At 48.3% G+C, this 17,963-nt stretch overlaps 1 protein-coding gene across 6 annotated transcripts in view; it reads right to left on the bottom strand.

Annotated features, from left to right (window-relative positions):
- LOC144127771 (heat shock protein beta-1) overlaps positions 1-17,963 on the bottom strand; it is a 217,146-nt gene that overhangs the window by 138,624 nt on the left and 60,559 nt on the right. For 3 of the 6 annotated variants that reach the window (XM_077660663.1, XM_077660665.1, XM_077660664.1), the window contains exon 4: positions 14,834-15,030. In XM_077660663.1, coding sequence (XP_077516789.1) covers positions 14,834-15,030 — 197 coding nt within the window. Of the gene's footprint in view, positions 1-11,242; positions 15,031-17,963 lie in introns of those variants that run through there. The other 3 variants (XM_077660666.1, XM_077660667.1, XM_077660668.1) reach the window with 1 other exon arrangement.

Below are 17,963 nucleotides of genomic sequence, written 5' to 3'. Positions count from 1 at the left end.
TCCTTTGGAGTATAGTGTTCCGCTTCCACTACCTTGATTGCTCCAGTGCAGTACAGCCCTCGCCTTGTAATACTAGACGAGCAGCCGTGATGCCAGTGAGTTTAGCTTTGCCTAGAAACTCTCCTAAGTCATGTTTTTGAGGCAAGTGGGTTGTTTTCGTGCTGTTGTCTCCGGACTTCAATCCCAAGCAAGGAGCAAGGAAATCGTCTCGGCTTGCTGCGTGACTGGAGCTCGCTGTTGGCGGAGTTCCTTCCATGGAGTCTACGACATCGGCTACTGTCCGGTGATGAAAGCTTCTCCACGAAGTGATAGTATGTTTTTGCATTTTTTAATGAGTTTTAGTTGTTTTTTCGTTAATAAACTCCAATGTATTTCTCCAAGCCACGCAATAATTTGCTGTTGGCAATTTTTCTTTCAAGTGTGTATTTTACTTATTTATTTATAAATAAATAAATAAATTTACTCTGCAAATAGAGCCTTACCTGTGAGACGTTCAGTTGGAGGCTAACGAAAAGACATCGAGGACCGCACTATGAGGGGGCCACCGGATTAGCTTATGATGGGATGAGAGATGAAGAAAGCAGGGTCGGTAGGATAACAAGTTCAATTGTACCTGGCCGAAATAAGAAGAAATAGGCAGGGCACGTAAAGCTCAGGAAAGATAACCGACGGGCCCTTGGCTTAACGGAATGGCTTCTAAGGTAAGGCAAGCGTGGAAGGTGAGTAGATGCCTTTAGGAAGTTCGCGGGTATGCCGTCTGGCTGCAGCAGGCACAGGACAGGGTTAATTGGACGGATATGGGAGATGCTTTTGTCCAGCAGTCGACATCCATAGACAGACTAGTGAACCAACAAGCAATTCTTGGTGTTTTTCATTATCGAATTTGGTGGGTTACATGACCCTCAAATCGAAACAAATCTTTATTTGATCTAATTTTACTTGTCCAGCTCTTCATTTCGCTGGTGCACTCTTTGAGGGAGTGATCAATGTGCAGTACTGCAGCAGGAAGGCTCACATTCACCCGCTTCCCTACCGCTACCCCACAAAGACTTTTGATACTGTGCTGAGCCTCACCCCCTACAGTCACCCGCCTCTGCCATGTTCCCTATTCCAGACCTTAGCCTCCCGTATACTCTGTCACATCACTACCGGCCAGCACTCACCGACAGTCAGAACGCGCTTCGTGATTTCCTTAACCACGTGCATTCTCTCAGTCCGCTTAGCCCTTTACTAGGACACGACTGGGTCCCAGGCCAAAATTGAGCGCCGGGCAAAGAGTTGGCTGATCAACTCTAACCCGTGGCGCAGCTCTTCCGGGAGATTCTTGCGCTCCCTGGCTCGCCCATTACCACACCCTGGCCACAACCCGTCAATGCCGCAAGAACCTCCTTGAAGACCACCCCTTCCAATTTCTTTCTCCGTCGAGATGCCTGCCTTATCCGACAAGCGAGAACACAAGGCCTCCCCACATCATCCACCACACCCAAGGCGCTTACTGCTCGGTACCATGGTCCACATCGACTCTTTGCTACTTAATGACTGACCCCGGTCTCCTGAAGGGCTGCTTGCCCCTCCCGCGCTGACGGAAGGCCATATGGACTTCTTTTACAGCTCCCGTTCTGCCGAAAACCCGGCGTCGGCGTTGTGAGCAAATGATGCGTGTGAAGGGTGTGGTGCGGTGGAAACATTGGAGCGCCTGCTGCTTCGCTGTGCCGCGTTCACCGACGCTCGTCATGATATGCTCGCGGCCTACAGGGCGCTGGGCATACTACCAGACTCGCTCAAGACGCTATTGTGGCCGCGAGGCAGTGTGCGCACCCATGAGCGAACCTTGGTGAGCCTCTGTGCATTTCTCGAACAGAAGAGCATGACGTCCCGTCTGTTTTGCGCCAGGTAGTGTCGCGCAGTGACCGAACGCTCCGCGTGTGCTACTTCGGACGATTACCAGCTGGGCGCCCCACCCCAGCTGTTGCGTGCAGTGTTGTGCGCATGTTTTTCCTTTCTTTTATTGACTCTGCACGCGTGCAACTTGTATAAATGTAGTGTTGTGCAAATATTATAATTATCACTTCTCCCTCCATCCTTTTTTATTGTCCCCTCACGTGCCAGGCATTCACTTGTACCCGGGACATACGGCACAGAAGCCCGTTTCTTGAGCGGAGGGCGGGCGTCCGGTTGTCCTTGTTTTGACAGCTGACGTTCTACCGCGTCGACGAAGCGCCTAGGGTATCCACAGTTTCTGAGGTCATCCCGTACCTTTTTCACGTCCAGGGTCGCATCCTCGGGCCTTGTGCACAACCTTTTCGCACGCTGCAGTAACGTGCTAACAACAGCCTTCTTATGGCTGGCAGGGTGCACCGAGTTGAAATATAGGTAGCGGCCAGTGTGCGTCTCCTTTCGGTATACGCTGAAAGATAGACCCTGGCCTTCCCGTGAAACAAGGACGTCAAGGAATGGTAGTTTGCTGTCCAATTTTTCTTCTATAGAGAACTGAATGGCTCTTTCCAGGCTGTTACGATGGGCCAGAAACTTGCTCACCAAGCCTTTTTGGATGATGCAGAAGCAGTCGTCGATGTAGCAGAAAAATACCTTCGGGGAAGGGACAAAGGAGGCCAATGCCCGCTGTTCCAGCTTTTCCATGGTGAGATTGGCAGCTGTAAGCGAAACTGAGGTGCCCATGGGGGTCCCGTGCACCTGTTTGTAAAAATTGCCCATGAAAACGAAGTACGTGTTCTTTAGGCAGAAGTCTAGAAGCCTGCGCAGGTCCGGTACGTCTATCAGTGATCGTTCCGGCAAAGTTACATCAGCCTCGAGGGCAGTAGTGCAAACGCTGACAGCAAGGTCTATTGGGACGCTCGTGAACAGGGACTTAACGTCAAACAACACCATCACCTCATCTTCATCGATTGAGGTGCTGCGGTTCATCTCGACAAAGTCGAATGAATTGCGAACGTGACTGGGACTCTGACCAACGAGCGGAGAAAGGACCATGTGCAAGAATATCGAGAGGTTATGCAGGGGGGAGCGAGTGTAATCCACGATGGGACGCAAAGGAACGTCTGGCTTGTGCATTTTGGGCAATCCATAGAAAGCAGGTGCGGATCCATTGTGGCTAAGCAGTTTGAAGTAGAGAGCTTTATGGTTCAGAGGAACGGCCAGAAAAACGTCGGACAGCAGCTTTTGGAATTCTCTTTCCAGCTTTAGTGTCGGATCCTCCTTGAGGCGAACGTAGGTTTCACCGTCTTCCAGAAGAGATAGCCTCTTCTTTTCATAGTCGGCCTTGTCCAGGAGTTTAGTCGCATTGCCTTTATCTGCTGGTAGAATCACAACATGTTCATTTTCACGGAGACTCTTGATAGCATCCCGTTCTACACGTGACAACGCAGAGCGGGAAGGTCCGCGATGAATGGCGTTTAGTACGCCCACCACTCGGGTGCGGGCCTCTTTACGGCGAGTGTTTTCGACTTGGCTGACAGCATATTCCACCGCGCACACTAGTTTCTTCTTGTCCGGTGCGGGTCCTATGTTGACATTCAACCCAAGATTCAGCACATTCTTTTCAGCTTGGCTCGGTCTGTACGACGATAAAATGTGCACTGCGGTTCTTGAAGTCACCTTAGTTTTGACTGATTGCTCGGAAAGCAGCTTGGTCAGCTTATTGTCGTGGGCGAGCTCACCTCTTTTGCGTTGAAGGTCAGACTTGTGATTCGCATGCAACTGGATGCTGGCGAATACGCTGGGGCAGTGGTGCTCTAGGCGGCGCCGGGCACAGAAGGCATCGTTCTCCAAAGCACGAGTTTTCTCTTTGCAGTCCAGGATCTTATCTTGTAGAAGCTGTTGTTCCGCCTTTCCGACCACACTGTGCCCAAAAGGCGTAGACACAGGTCTGATGAGTCGTAAGGAGCGGGGAACTAGGTTACGGGCTTTATATGTTGGGTTGAACTTAAGATGGTTCCTGAATGAAGTGACACGGCATAAGGTTGACATATTTGCAGATCTCTGTGATGAATTCCTGGCCATACGCCTCGCAAAGGGCGATGAAGTTGAGCGTGTGACGGAATCCCGTCTGGCCGGGAGCGTACATTTGAAAAATAAGAGACGCCGACCAGTGAAGAAAGGTTCGTTATTCCGTCACATGCTCAACTTAATCCTTTATTTCTGCTGCCCCAGCTCAGTTGCCGTCGTAATGATGGCAGATGCCAGGCCAGATACATTCCTTTTTGTTTTTATTTTACATTAAACAACAGAACTACTACTTGTGAGCAAAAAGGCAGGTGGCAGTTAAAATAATGATTGGTTGCGAGAGATTGCTCAGGGATAGCAACCTGGATCTTGCTTGACTGCTGCACCACTGCGCCAGGATTGGTATGAGGACTCCCCACGATTCATCTCTGAATGTAACGCATAGAATGACCAATTTACGCATATATGGACATGCAGGCAGAACCTACATGATATGCAAACGAGAACCCAGGACGCTGAAGGGATCCTTTAACTCTATCGCGTCATGCCCATAGGACGGAGCTTAACAGTCATCCCCTCAAGTCATTCTCATTAAAGTCCACTCGCACTTGTCTTCATTCCTATTGCAACAGTAGCAAAGACGTCACACTTCAACCAGCCGGGAAGGGCCATTGGTCTGTAGTATGTGCGAATAGAACAGAGATTGCCAAGTCAAGTCATCGCATGGTGGCATCCGGGGCGACGCACAACCTCTCGCTGCCTGCCATGGTACAGCACTGGAAGCCAAATATAAAAGCCGTTCTCCACTTATGCGTCAACAGTGTGGATCCCTTTCGCCAAAGACGCGAGAGCGCGTGATACGGGAGGCAAACCTCAGAAGGGAGCCCCCAAGAGACATTCGTCCTTTGGTTGATCACAAACGTTGGGCGGCATAGGTGGGGTGTTACGTGACGGCCAGCCGAAGAATAAGACGGCTTGACTGATGGCAATCAGATGATTTAATGGCCGCTGGCCTAGCGCGAGCGCTCTGTCCCACGCCACTGCCAGCTTCGTCTTCATCACACTACCCGGGGCCATCGAGTGATCGTCCCGATCGGCAACAAAGAGACGCGCGATATGGTGATGGGCTTCAGAGGATGGTGGTACAGGAAGCGGAAGGTGGTGATGAGCTGGCCGCCACGACGAAGCAGGTGGCCGAATGATTCCTAGTCCACTAAGCCTCTGGGCCGCAGGTCAGCAGGAGCCGACGGCAGAGGCCTCAGGACATGCTGAACGGCATGGGCAGGGGAACGATGTCGTCACGTGTGGGCAGCATCTCGGGTCGGTGGGGTCGGCCGGTCGGCTCCTTGCGTCAGGTTCAGTTCGTCGTGTCGAATGGTCTGGGCGGTGGACGGGGCGGGGGAACAACGGCGAGATCGGTTCAGCTCTGACAGGCTGGTGCACGGCCACGACTGGGCGACGCAGCCCAAGAACTCACAGCCGACGACCCCGGCTGACGCATGCGCCGAAGCTCCAGGATCAGGATGGGGATGTACCCCGCACCTCCACTAAATGTTGCGTGACGGCCAGCCGAAGAATAAAACGGGCTGACTGATGGCAATGGGATGATTTAATGACCGCTGGCCATCCCACGCCCCTGTGCAGCTTCGCCACAATATGTTTACGCCGCCGTCGCACTGGGTGTAGTGCGGTGACGCAGGACCTAATCACCCGTGACCTAAACACGTTTATGTCGGCCCACATGCTCGAAAAACGTCTGCGGCTCATAACAGCTACCTGGTGCCATTTGGAAGTATGGACGTGATCACTCGCGGGGATTTGCACCAGCTACCCCGGGTTCACCAGGAGCTGTGCGAGCGGCCGAAGAGGGGAAAAAAAGTGAAAATCCACCTGGGGTGTGAGCAGCCAAATCGGATGAAAGGTGTAGAAAGCTAGATGGCTAGCGGGATATAAGGATGGCATCATGATGTCGGAGATCTGTTGCATCCAGGCAGGTAGACAAATTTTTTTTTGGAGAGGGAGTTGTTTAGGGCGAGCGAAGCCCGTGGGGGGAGGCAGGACCCATGCCTAACAAGAACATTGCTCGGAAAGGGGGGGGGAGAGGCCTCGCCCCCCCCCCCCCCCCCCCCCCCCCCCCCCTTTGGATACGTGCCTGCATGCATTGCACATTGCATGATCACCGCCAATTTTTGTAGCGACAGCTACACTACGCCAGCCGCTTCGTGAGGTCAGCGTGGCTGCGCACCAAGCCGTGGCACCACCGCTCCGCCAGCTGTGCGCATGCGCGGAGTGACGTCAGAGCACGCAGCTGGTGTGCGTGCCACGCGCCTACATTACGCTAGCATTTCAAGAACAGTGCTCTAGAAGGCTTTGTAGTCGCAAAAGCGGCTCTCTCCCCGTGAGGCTTTAGAAGCGGTGTCCACGGCGAGGCGCTCGCATAGACTCCTGGAGCAGAAACCAGCGCGCTGTCGGTACGTGCGGTGCGCGGCTACGAAGGGCCATACAATCGCGCTGTTTGTTGTGGCGTTATCACATAAGTGTCGCGTTTTCTTTAATGCATCACCGCTTGGCTACCAATGAAGCTGAACGTAAAAGCGCAAAAAACAAGGACGTAGAATAAGGCACACAACACGAGCGCTCAAATGAAGATGCACAAAACGAATGGATACCTATTTTTAACCTTCCAAAGGGAAATCAATGGCTGTCCGTTTCAGTGACGGCACCAACGGAAGGCGAGGGATGGCGGCCACTACCCAGAAAATTTTCCTGCCGCTCTTTTCTGCCCTTGTCCTGTGGCAACCATTGGCATGGTAAAACAATAACCTAAAGCTTTTGGCTGCAAGCTCAGTTCATATGGCTGCAAGCTCATTTCATATGAAAAAGGACAAATGCTAATCTTGGCTTTTCCGTTTTTTTTTTTTTCAAGGTCAGGCGGAATATCTTCCTGACGAAATAGGATAGTGCATTAAGTAGAAGCCCACAGGTGCCATCTATTGTTTTGCTACATTCGTTAAGGTTCATAATACAGGACATTGGATCCTTAGTTTTTCTGTGCAATATATTATTTCACCAACGTTCTGATTCTCGTTTTATAAACGATAAGTGTATATTGCTATTAAAATATCACGCGCTCAAAGTGTTCTTCAATGCTACTAGGAGATTTTAGCTATCCTTTCATTAGTTGAACGTCTCATGGCTGGTGGAACGGTCGAGTGTAGCATCAGCTGGGAGTACGACGCCCAAAATTTTCCAAATGTAGGCCATACATTCATGCAAATCGCCTCATGGTACGCCATTTTCTACCCAGTGTCAGCACTTATTCTTTGTTCAAGTTCACTCAATGGGTTAATTATGCCATTAATTATAATGGCCCAACCCATGTATACTGCTGCTGGTTCTTCTAAATAGCTAGCTTTGGTTTTTACTACTAATTCGAACTCATGTCGCTCTAATTGCCTGGTCTTAGCTATATATTTGGCACTGTTTTTCAAAATGCCAGGTCAACGCACGTTGATGCACCCACCAGTAAAACAAACACTTATATAATGCTAATTTTGATGCAGTTAACAACAAACTTCCTCTTTGCACAGATCATTCATTTCGGGCTTCGACCTACGTTCTCATATGGGACATTCAATAATAAAATAACAACGCTTACGTTCACATGATACAAAAGCAGAAAACTGTCACCGTTTCCACTGGCACTGGCACTGGCTTTGGGACGTTAAACCTCATAAAACCGAACCAAAACTTTCACTTTAGTTTTTCACACACCTCCTACTCTTCGTGCAGACCTTTTCTTTATTGGTTTACCGTTTCGCGCTTCTGCCGAGTGGTTTCACGTCCCTTTCACTTTACCTATTCTTTGTTCACCTCTTTCTCGAGCTTTACTGCTTATCATTTGTAACTGCTTGTCAACTTCGCCCGCGTTCCCTGGCCGTTGCTCTGCAGTGCACTTTCCCTGCCCCAGATGGTTTATCGCTCTGTGTGCCGTTGGCTGGCAATTAATCCTCAGGGCCACCGCGGTGGCTCAGTGGTTATGGCGCTCGGCTGTTGACCCGAAAGATGCGGGTTTGGTCCCGGCAGCGGCGGTCGAATTTCGATGGAGGCGAAATTCTAGACTCCCGCGTACTGTGCGATGTCAGTGCACGTTAAAAAACCCCAGATGGTTGAAATTTCCGGAGCCCTTCACTACGGCGTCCCTCATAGCCTGAGTCGCCTTGGGACGTTAAACCCTCATAAAAATTTCTAAAAATTAATCCCCAGGGTGCCCCGCTCCGGCGACTTGTTCGCGGTCGGCTGAGTGTGGAGTGGTACCATATGTTTGAGGCATTAACCCCGAGTTTTGCAGACTTTGTGCATATTTTTATGTCTCCGAGGCACTCTCTTACCAGCTTTTGTTGCCCCCACGAGCTTAGACCAGCACCCTTTTCCTATGGCAATACTCAAACTCGCTCAACGCAGCAACACAGATGGCTAGCTTTTCTCCTCAAGTATTCACAGCGCGGCCGACCGCTTTTTTGCTTCAGCGCCTCCCATCGAAGCCTCTTGCCACTACAAAGCCTTCAGCGTGGCTGATCACGTGGTGCGGAGCAGCCGCCAGTGAAACCAGTGAGTGAAGAGGGGGAGAGAGTGAATCCACGTCCAGGGATGAAGATGAATAAGGAACTCCCAGCGAAACGGAGCGGCGAAACACTAAATTCGACTGAGCAAGTTCCACTCGCCAAGCTGCAGCTATCGCGTCACTCCAGGTTTACCAGAGCTAAACCACAGCCAATTTTTTTTTGTTTAGCAATTTCTCTTTTATTAACCTTCTGCTGTCCAAAATTTTATCTGGCTGTTCAAGCAGCCGAAACGTAAAGAAATAATTTACAGCGCATACGGAAACTATGATGCCAGAAAAAAATTGGAGGACGCTTAAGCTTTGCATTTAAAAGTGGAAAGCGACTGTGTTGCAGCGCTGCCAGGGAGTCCACAGAACACCATCGCCTTGCCCGTTAGACAAATCACTCGGAGTCTCTAGGAGGCCTCTGAAAACAACACAGTCGATGCTCCTGGAACATTAGCACTCGTAGACGGCTGCGGTTCCATCACACCTGTTCAGAAACTAACGGCACTAGTCCGACGCAGAAAGGTCGCCTACGTGCACGACATCTGCTGGGCCAATGCCGTGCATGGCTGTGACCATGCTACGGCAGCGGACGCGACGGACACCGCAGGCGCCTTCTCAGCGGCACCCAGCTAGTGCACGGGGAAAAAGGGAAAGGGAAAATATTTTTATTTATTCAAGGTACCTACAGCGCCTTGAGAGGCATTATTGTAGGGGGGGGGTAAGTACATTAACAGTAAAATTCAATACAGCACAAGAGAACAAAACAGAAATAAAAGTTACAGAAAAATGATAAGAACTTCCAAAAAGATAAAAGCATTCTGATTGCACCCGAGACACAGAACCAACACTGACAGCAGCATAATCAGAATATTGCAAGGTCAATTAATAAACGCTCCCCTGCTTTTCAAGGAGAGGAGCTAGTCTGACTCCCGCCAGCAACTGCATACTGTCAGTTGACGGGGCGCCTCTTCCTGCGCCCTCCTCAGGGCACGTCGGTGACCCATTTCAGCATTCGCTTCCTAGCTCACCCCATTACAATACTATAACAATGTCAAAGGGGTTTCAGTGGGTGCCACACGATGGCGCTACGACTGCACGCCAAGCACGGAGGAAATTTACCGGAAACTCATAGTACTCGCTTAATTCAGATATTTGTAATTTACATGCTCATAATTACTCATGTATGCTTCAGTATATATCTAGAAGATACGTTTCTAAGAAGCCCATGCATTCACTACACGCACCTTTAATTCATGCTCAAACTTCAAGCCGTCATGGCAAAGTGGCAGAATCCCCGTCTCGAAAGTAAAAGGCAGTTTTGAATCCCGTCCTAGACCCCGGTTTTTTTATTCGTTGAGTGTGCGTGGATTTTTACGAAGCCCCCGATTACTTCCAACTACGACGCAGATGGCTTTTCGACCGAACGAGCCGTATACGCTGTCGTGTAAAAATTACCTTCATCTGCAAATGCACAATGAAGAATTTCTCCCGAGTTAGCTTTTTCCCTCCTCAAGCGTGCATTCACAAACGATTGCTAAGCTGTGTATATGCATTATTCAAACTTTTGTTATTTTTTAAAGGGACTGAAATAAGACATTCGTAGCTGTACAATGTCCTTGTCCTGCCACTAGATGCTCACCTTTGTCCTCAACGTGCAACGGCCGATCGACTGACCTCACTCGATGCACCTTTCCAGCAACGAGCGTCTTTTTTTTCTCTTATGAAATTTAAAGGGCTTTGTTTTACAGCAGACGAGAGAAAGTAAAGCCCTGCGAGGGCTCGGCTTACTCAGAAGCCAGGGCCCAGGCCCGCTCAGAAAGTAAGATCAAAACTGGCGAAGTACAATTATTGCCGATTTCAAAAGGCACAGAAGGGTTTGAGCACGTTGTCGCCAGAGCGAACGCACTTGGTGCATTAGCTTGTTCCTGCAGATAACGCTGTAACTGTGTCAAAGTATCAGCAGCAGAACATTTTAAGTTGCCAGTTTCTTGCTATCAAGATTAGTACTGCATCTGGACGGAATACTGTTTTCGCAAATCATCTAATGCACCTCGTATGGTGTTTTTTTCAGCGGGATGCCTACAGCAAGCTCAACCACCATGCTTGTAGGCTGCTAGAAGTAGCCAGCGTACAATGACCTTGGCAAAGCCCGGCATTCATGGGCAAAAGGGTGTGGCTATTATGTTGAGAAAACATCGCATGCACTTATAAAGTACTGCCTCACAAATAAATGTTGACGACAAGAAAGGCTAATCATTCACGCATAGCCCTCGGCCATGGTTCCTCCAGACAGTCTCAGCTCACACTATAATCAATTTCTTTTAGTTTCCCAACACACCCGGAAATTCCCCACTTGTGTTATATTCACAGACATATGGTAAGTTAATTGCATTCCGATCGTTCTTTCATTAAGACTGTGGCTGTTAAAACACAATTCCCTGAAAACTGCTCAACTCCGTGATTTTTCCCTTTGCATACAAGCTGCGGCCAGCGATGACAAATGCGAGTTCCAATAAAGCTGTATGCCTGTTTCAACTGCAATGCAGTGCATGTTCACAAATGAAAGACACTGAGACAAAATGGCCTTCCTCTCCTATAGTCCAACCAATGGCCAGGCCGCCAAGCCAAGCAGCACAAAATGCTGCTCAGCAGTCACATCCACACAGCTCAACATGGCAACCACACAGGCTGCACTTTATTCGGCTAGCCACCATCACACACATACACCGCATGTTTCAAAGGCAAAGCAGAACGTGCACGTGTCCGAGGGCAGAAGAAAATAGTGCAACTCCACTAGAGCAAGAGAAACACCTCCTTCCACTGCTGCCCCACAGAGGAAAAAAAGACTAAGCACAAACACAACTATGGTCCCTCCAACGAGCTCTACAAGAAAGTGCCACCCACTACAACTGTAATGACGCAGTTGACCATGCACACAAGGCCCTAAGACAGCCACTTGTCTGCCTGTGTACCACCCTCACACTCGCCTATTTTTCACATTCATTCCTTGGCTAAATGATCTGCAGTGGAACTTGTAGTTATTCTGCTAATAGGAACCTAAACTCCATGCATTAATGTCCACATCTGTGACGTAGGCATGAAAAGCATGTGTGTTCCAAAAGGTGCGTACATTGTAAATGAGTACTGCAGTTTGAAATGTGTTTTTTGTTTTCCGTATAGTTGGTCCTTTTACAGCACTGATTCTTTTAATTTTTTTCTAGTTTCTTTGCTCACAATTCACATAAATTTCTTTAGAGCTTTTGTACAATGTATTATCTGCTTCAAGGACTACTGACACCTTTTACTTGCAAGTTCTCTTCTCTGTAATGTGCATGACATTAGAATACATGGATCACCAAGTGTTATTTGCCTACAACTGCTGGATAATTCATAGTTCAATTTCTTTTCATGCTGTTTCGGTTTCATCAACCAAACAAAGGCTGTGTGATATGGAAGCTGCATTTAGGTCACGAGGCATGATAAGAAACTGCAACATAACCACTGGTATGTTGTTTGCTGTCGTTCCAGCTTTTGAAGCAGGCTGGCTTCAGCAGTGTAGTGCATCAACATGACATATCAGCAATTATACTGCAATTCTTTTTATGCCTTACACGACCTACAGTTACCTCACATGCCACAGCCATCGTTCAGTTTATGAAACCAAAACAGCAACAAGAAGAAATTCAATTATAAATCATTTAGCAGTCATTAGGAAATGTCTAGCATATCATTTGAAAGAAGAAAAGACGCAAGTAAAAGTTTGGTGACTATATTTCTTTAATGCATACTATGCCCTCTATATTTTTTAGTTTACATTTCCCCACCTACAATAATGTCCTGGTGTGGGCACTGTAGGTACTATGTAAATAAAGAATAAAAATTCTTTTTCCACAGGCCTAAAGGCATGTTTGAATCACAATGCGACTTCCAAGCAGTCGCTCTTCTCATATGGCAAGAGCGAGTGTGCTGCCATGAGCGGGAACGTACACCTCTGCCAAGCGGCACTGAAATGAAGTTGGCACCAAGTGAGTGCAGCCCTGTGCTGTGTGCAGATGATAAGTATGAGCAGATGCTAACTCTGCAGAGTAATGCTCGACTAGGAATCCCAAGTCACATATGGCCGGCAACAAAGGAGCACCAGCCACATCAAGGACCAAGTGAATTCCTGACAGGCTCCAACAGCTATCAAACTCTAATCTCTGTTGATAAATGCACAGGCCAATAGGCGTTCAACGAAATAAGGCAAGCTTAGCCTGATCTATACAAGACAGAGTGAGCTCATTATGAAACACCGAAAACCTTTAAGCATTCTGCACCATGTGTGACAGTATGCTCCCAAATTCACCGCAGCTGCTTCCAGGGGCTGCACAACAACCAAGTTTGTGTGGCACTAAAGAGCAGCAGCACAACCAAGCAATGACACGACAATGTGCGTGCTGCTTTTGTCCTGCTGGCGTTCCAGTGCACCCCTTTACCCGGAAGCTCAACCAAGTTTGAGTTGAAATGCTAGTTCGAATAAACTTTGCGACCAGCAAACAATGCATGCACAGTTTAGCCCTTCAAAGCAAATGTACGAACTGCAGCTGTTGCACATGTTGCCATCCCAGAGGTGGTACAACAAAACAAGAATGCCTTGGCAATGCTCCACAAAATAGTTCATTACATGCATGGGCTGCGGCACACAACTCCCCCCCCACCCCTCGCACGTACACAACACATTAGCATAAACACCCCACACAACCATCGTCGCTGACCACTCAGGGTCCTCTACAAAAATAGGTGCTCTCTACAGCAGTGGGCCTTATCTACTGGTGCACGGCTGCAGTTTACAGTCGGCACAGCCTTGGGCAGGAAGAACAATGCATGCAAGAATGGCTGCGCACTGGCATGAGCTAGAGTACTCACTGGGAACTGGAGAGCCCTTTGGCCGAGCAGATTCACAGGCACAACTAAAAACACCCCAGCAAAAAAGCTGCCAACTGGGTTCAATCTTTCACCAAAATATGACAGCTTTGAAACACCAAAAAAAAATGAATGGCTTCTCTAAGCAAGCCTACCCCAAATAATTTCCTCCCCTTTCCCGGAGCAACCCCTCTAGCACCACGGAAACATCGTCCACCACTAAAGCAAGATCCCTCGGAACAAAAAAAGCAGCCCACTTTTACTAGGCACAAGTGAAGCTACACAAGTAAAATCAGCCCGACAGCATCGTGGCTACAATATGGCTACAATTCCACTCTCTCCCAGCTGCCAGGCACTGTGTGCTCTCACACAAACAAAAAGTCAGGAAAAATCACACTGGTGTACCATTCAGCAGATGCTCCCTGTGTGGAGCTTTCTGCATCAACCAAAAGCAACCTCCATGAAAAGAGATGCAACACGAGCATGCATCACCCTGCACAGCAGTACTAATAGCGCTAGCTTTTTTTCGCATGCGAAGGGCTTCCCAACGTACCATCCAAGGATTGGCCGATGGCAAGGACCCCCTGACTGTATGCGTCAGAATCATGAGGCCACACAGCATCCCCACAAAGAGAGCAAGCAAAAGCTCGGGGTGGCGTTCACTGCAGGCACTGTTTCAGCCTGATGTGTACACACAGTGGTTTAGAAAGCCAGTGCATGGTTTTTCTGCCCATCCTTCACATTTCCATCATGTGAAATGCACAGAAAATCAGTAACAACACAAATCATATCATATGACACATTGCATCTACCTAGAGTGGCTGTTGTTGCCTGCAAGTCACCTACACAATCCAGAGGGTGCCGGAGTTTAAAATAAATAAAAAAAATAAACAGGGAGGTACAGTGCAGAGGCAGCCAATCATGACAAAGTGAAACTTGGGATATACAGTGCAGCATCACGAGCCTCAACACTCCAAAGCATGAACATACGGTAGGATACAGGATACAACTTACGAAAACAGCAGCTGGCAACAAAAACCCACGGCCTGCGGGGGGTGTTGTGTAACTCCACTAACCCGTCAGAGTTGAAAACTAAACCAGCAGTCTTGCTCTAGTGGACAAGGCAGACATCTCAAGTTTTCAGTTTGCGATTAGCTTTTTGGACATGCGGAAAATTTTAATGCTGAGTAACCTATTCTCATTTCACAGAGGACCTCTGTACACTGGTGGTCATGAATGTCAACAGAGCTTTACTGCAGACTTAAGTTGTACCCGACCATAGCATGCCAGACGTTGCAGCCATGGGAGAATCCTGCCTCTGCACTGCTGCCTTCGAGAAAGAGGAGCCCTCCTCACTTCTTGTCGATGGGGATGTTGCGCTCCTTGTTGGGGGCCTCGATGGCCGGCAGCGGGGCCTCTATTGTGAGCACGCCGTCCTTGGACAACTGTGACTTGATCTGTTCTGGATTAGTGCCCTTGGGCAGCAGGAACTCCCGATTGTACTCCCGGTACACCGACCGGTTCTCGGACTTCTCCTCGTGCTTGGCGTGAACCTGTCATGCACATCACATCATAGATCAACCTATGCGATCCAGCCCAATACTCCAGCTGGTACGTTCAACTTTCCTACCTGTCAGGCACTAGTGCCCGAAGCAGTGGGCTGCACTTCATCAATGTTACTGCGACAACTAAGCAACGCAGAAAGCCTAAAAATGATATCTGGTGTTCAAACTGTGAGTGAAACATTACCACCTGAAATTTGTTCATTTACAACTGCAAAGGTTGAACGCAGGCCAAACTACCAAGCTCAATGCTGCTGATGATGCCTTCAACCATTGCCGAGAGTTCGCACAGCAAGTCACAAACAAAGCTTGACTGGGTTGAGCCCGATCCCATCTTGGTGCACATGAACATGACAGTAAAGCAGTCCCCAATGGGTCAGGTGCAACTGCACAAGGCATTGTCAAGGAAACAAGCAAAAATGAATGTCTCATTGCTGGGCACATTGAAGGCATCATGCAAGGCAAGACTATGAAGACCTGTAAATTTCCTCCAGTAAAAAAAAAAAAAACATTGCCGCACATTTGGAAAGCAGGCGCGAAAGAAATCCCGTTCGCATGTGCCATCGACGATTCGAGAAGCTTGGAGAAAAGTTCACCTACTGCCGAGTAAGAGCGCATAACCTCGACCGTGCTGAGTGATGCCTTCTCCAGTTCACTCACGTGCAGCAGCACCAGGTCAGAAAGAAGAGATTCGTGTTTTCTGGAAACCACTCTCCATGCCTAATCAATGGCGACACGTGCCTCTGTGGGAAGGTAAGAGAATGATGTACAGAGAACGCAGACGGGGTGCGCCCTGTATAGGAAGGACATGTACTGCCACCAGCCAGCCCATGGCACAGTTTAAGCTTCGGAGAAATGCTCCCACACGACTCCCGGACTAACACCACTGGCCCAGCGAGGCAGCGCATACCAGTCTTTGGGATGGCCCTGTCGTGATTCTCTGGCAGTCGGACTTTCGCAGTACACTAAAGTTATGTGCAGACGGGGTACGCCCTGTATAGGAAGGACATGTACTGCCACCAGCCAGCCCATGGCACAGTTTAAGCTTCGGAGAAATGCTCCCACACGACTCCCGGACTAACACCACTGGCCCAGCGAGGCAGCGCATACCAGTCTTTGGGATGGCCCTGTCGTGATCCTCTGGCAGTCGGACTGTCGCAGCCTCTGTCGTGCATTAGGGCACTTTAGGTGCAAGGTATCTTTTGTATGGTAGCCTCTTTGTAGTGTTACTTTCACTGCTTTTTAGGTCACTCTGTATGTGTTCTTACGAGCGATAAGAAATTGCTCTGTATCATCTCTTTGCTACATAAAGTTTGTTTTGTTTGTGAACCTTTGAGCAAAAGCTGGGCATCAAGCAATCACCCCCCTTTGTCACCTGGTAGTTTGTTCCTGGCTGAGCTAGTCACAACGAGTTGGGGACATCTCTTCAGAGACCAGAACAGCTACCCCACGCACTCTAATGGGAGCGCACACAACAAGTGCACACAGGTGACACCTCCCAAGCACTGCGAAAGGCAAACGTTAATTGAGCCACACGCAAGAGTTGATGTGAGATTATCCGCTAACCCTGCTGTTCTACGTGTCGAAATGCTCTTTAGCTCCAGGATTTCCTGCATCATCTAGTGCTTGAACGTGGATCTCGCACTCAGCAAGGAGCTGCTGCATAATGTGATGCGCACTGCCTGTGGCTCTGCATTAGGAACAGATTTACCACACATTGCAGAGGCGTTGTGTGCTCCTCATATGCACATATGCATCCACAATTCAGAGTATTGGCATTTGCTGCCTAATAAATCGGGCTTCGTCACTTGTTTTGGTACCCGCAATCATCAAAACTTGTTGTTGGGCTAGTTAGTAGGCCATGATCTCAGAGGAACCAGCGCAAAAAGAACAACGGACAAGAAACAAAGAGGCCAACACGGACAGAAGCTCTGAACTTTCAACTTTATTTCGGAAGAATTATTGCAACCTATTTATACAGTAACCTGTCAGAGGCAATGACGCACAAGCAGAGCAAAACTATCTTTTGATCGGATAATGATTCAGGAATTAAATGAAGGGGCAGTGGCAACAAGCAAGCAAAACCCAACACAGCTCTTTACTAAAAATATCAAGAAAAAAAATTTGAAGATGGATGGCCAACAAGGAACACAACATAAACAAGCAGAGATAAAAACATGGTCAAGAAGATAAAAACGATAAAAGGTATAAAAATATAACGAGTTAAAAGGCCAAAAAGTAACACGGCAAAAAGATAAAACTAAGCTATACATGCAGCCTTTTCTTGATATTTTTAGTAAAGAGCTGTGTTGGTTTTTGCTTGCTTGTTGCCACTGCCCCTTCATTTAATTCCTGAATCATTGTCCGATCAAAAGATTGTTTTGCGCTGCTTGTGCGTCATAGCCTCTGACAGGTTACTGTATAAATAGGTTGCAATAATTCTTCCGAAATAAAGTTGAAAGTTCAGCACTTCTGTTTGTGTCGGCATCCTTGTTTCTTATCCGTTGTTCTTTTTGCGCTGGTTCTTCAGAGACCCCCAATCATGCCAACCTAGCACCATGCTGGACTCTTATGGAACATCTAGCAAGCTTGTATTAGTAGTCCAAAATGCTTTCGTGCTACTCTAATAAGAACTGTCACTATTTCCCTACACAATTTTGCTTGCTTAACCCTTTGCAGTCCGAAACTTTTCCCCACTTTGTGGCTGCTTCTGTCCAGAACTATTTTGCCAGTTTTGGGCACCGTGAAAGAAAACAGCTGTGCAAGAACAACTCGTGGAATGCATATTTTTGATGTTTCTTTATGTGCCCAAGTCTTTGAAAGATATTTGGACAGTGTTTGGTTTACAAGGTGGGACATCATGCAGAGCAAGGAAAAGGCTCACAATTCAACCAAGGAAAAGTGTCAGGCAACGCCAACGCCAC

This window comes from Amblyomma americanum, chromosome 4 (assembly GCF_052857255.1).
Source record: "Amblyomma americanum isolate KBUSLIRL-KWMA chromosome 4, ASM5285725v1, whole genome shotgun sequence".
NCBI lineage: Eukaryota > Metazoa > Arthropoda > Arachnida > Ixodida > Ixodidae > Amblyomma > Amblyomma americanum.
Note: the sequence above shows the minus strand (reverse complement) of the source record. Positions and strands in the feature narration are given on the sequence as shown.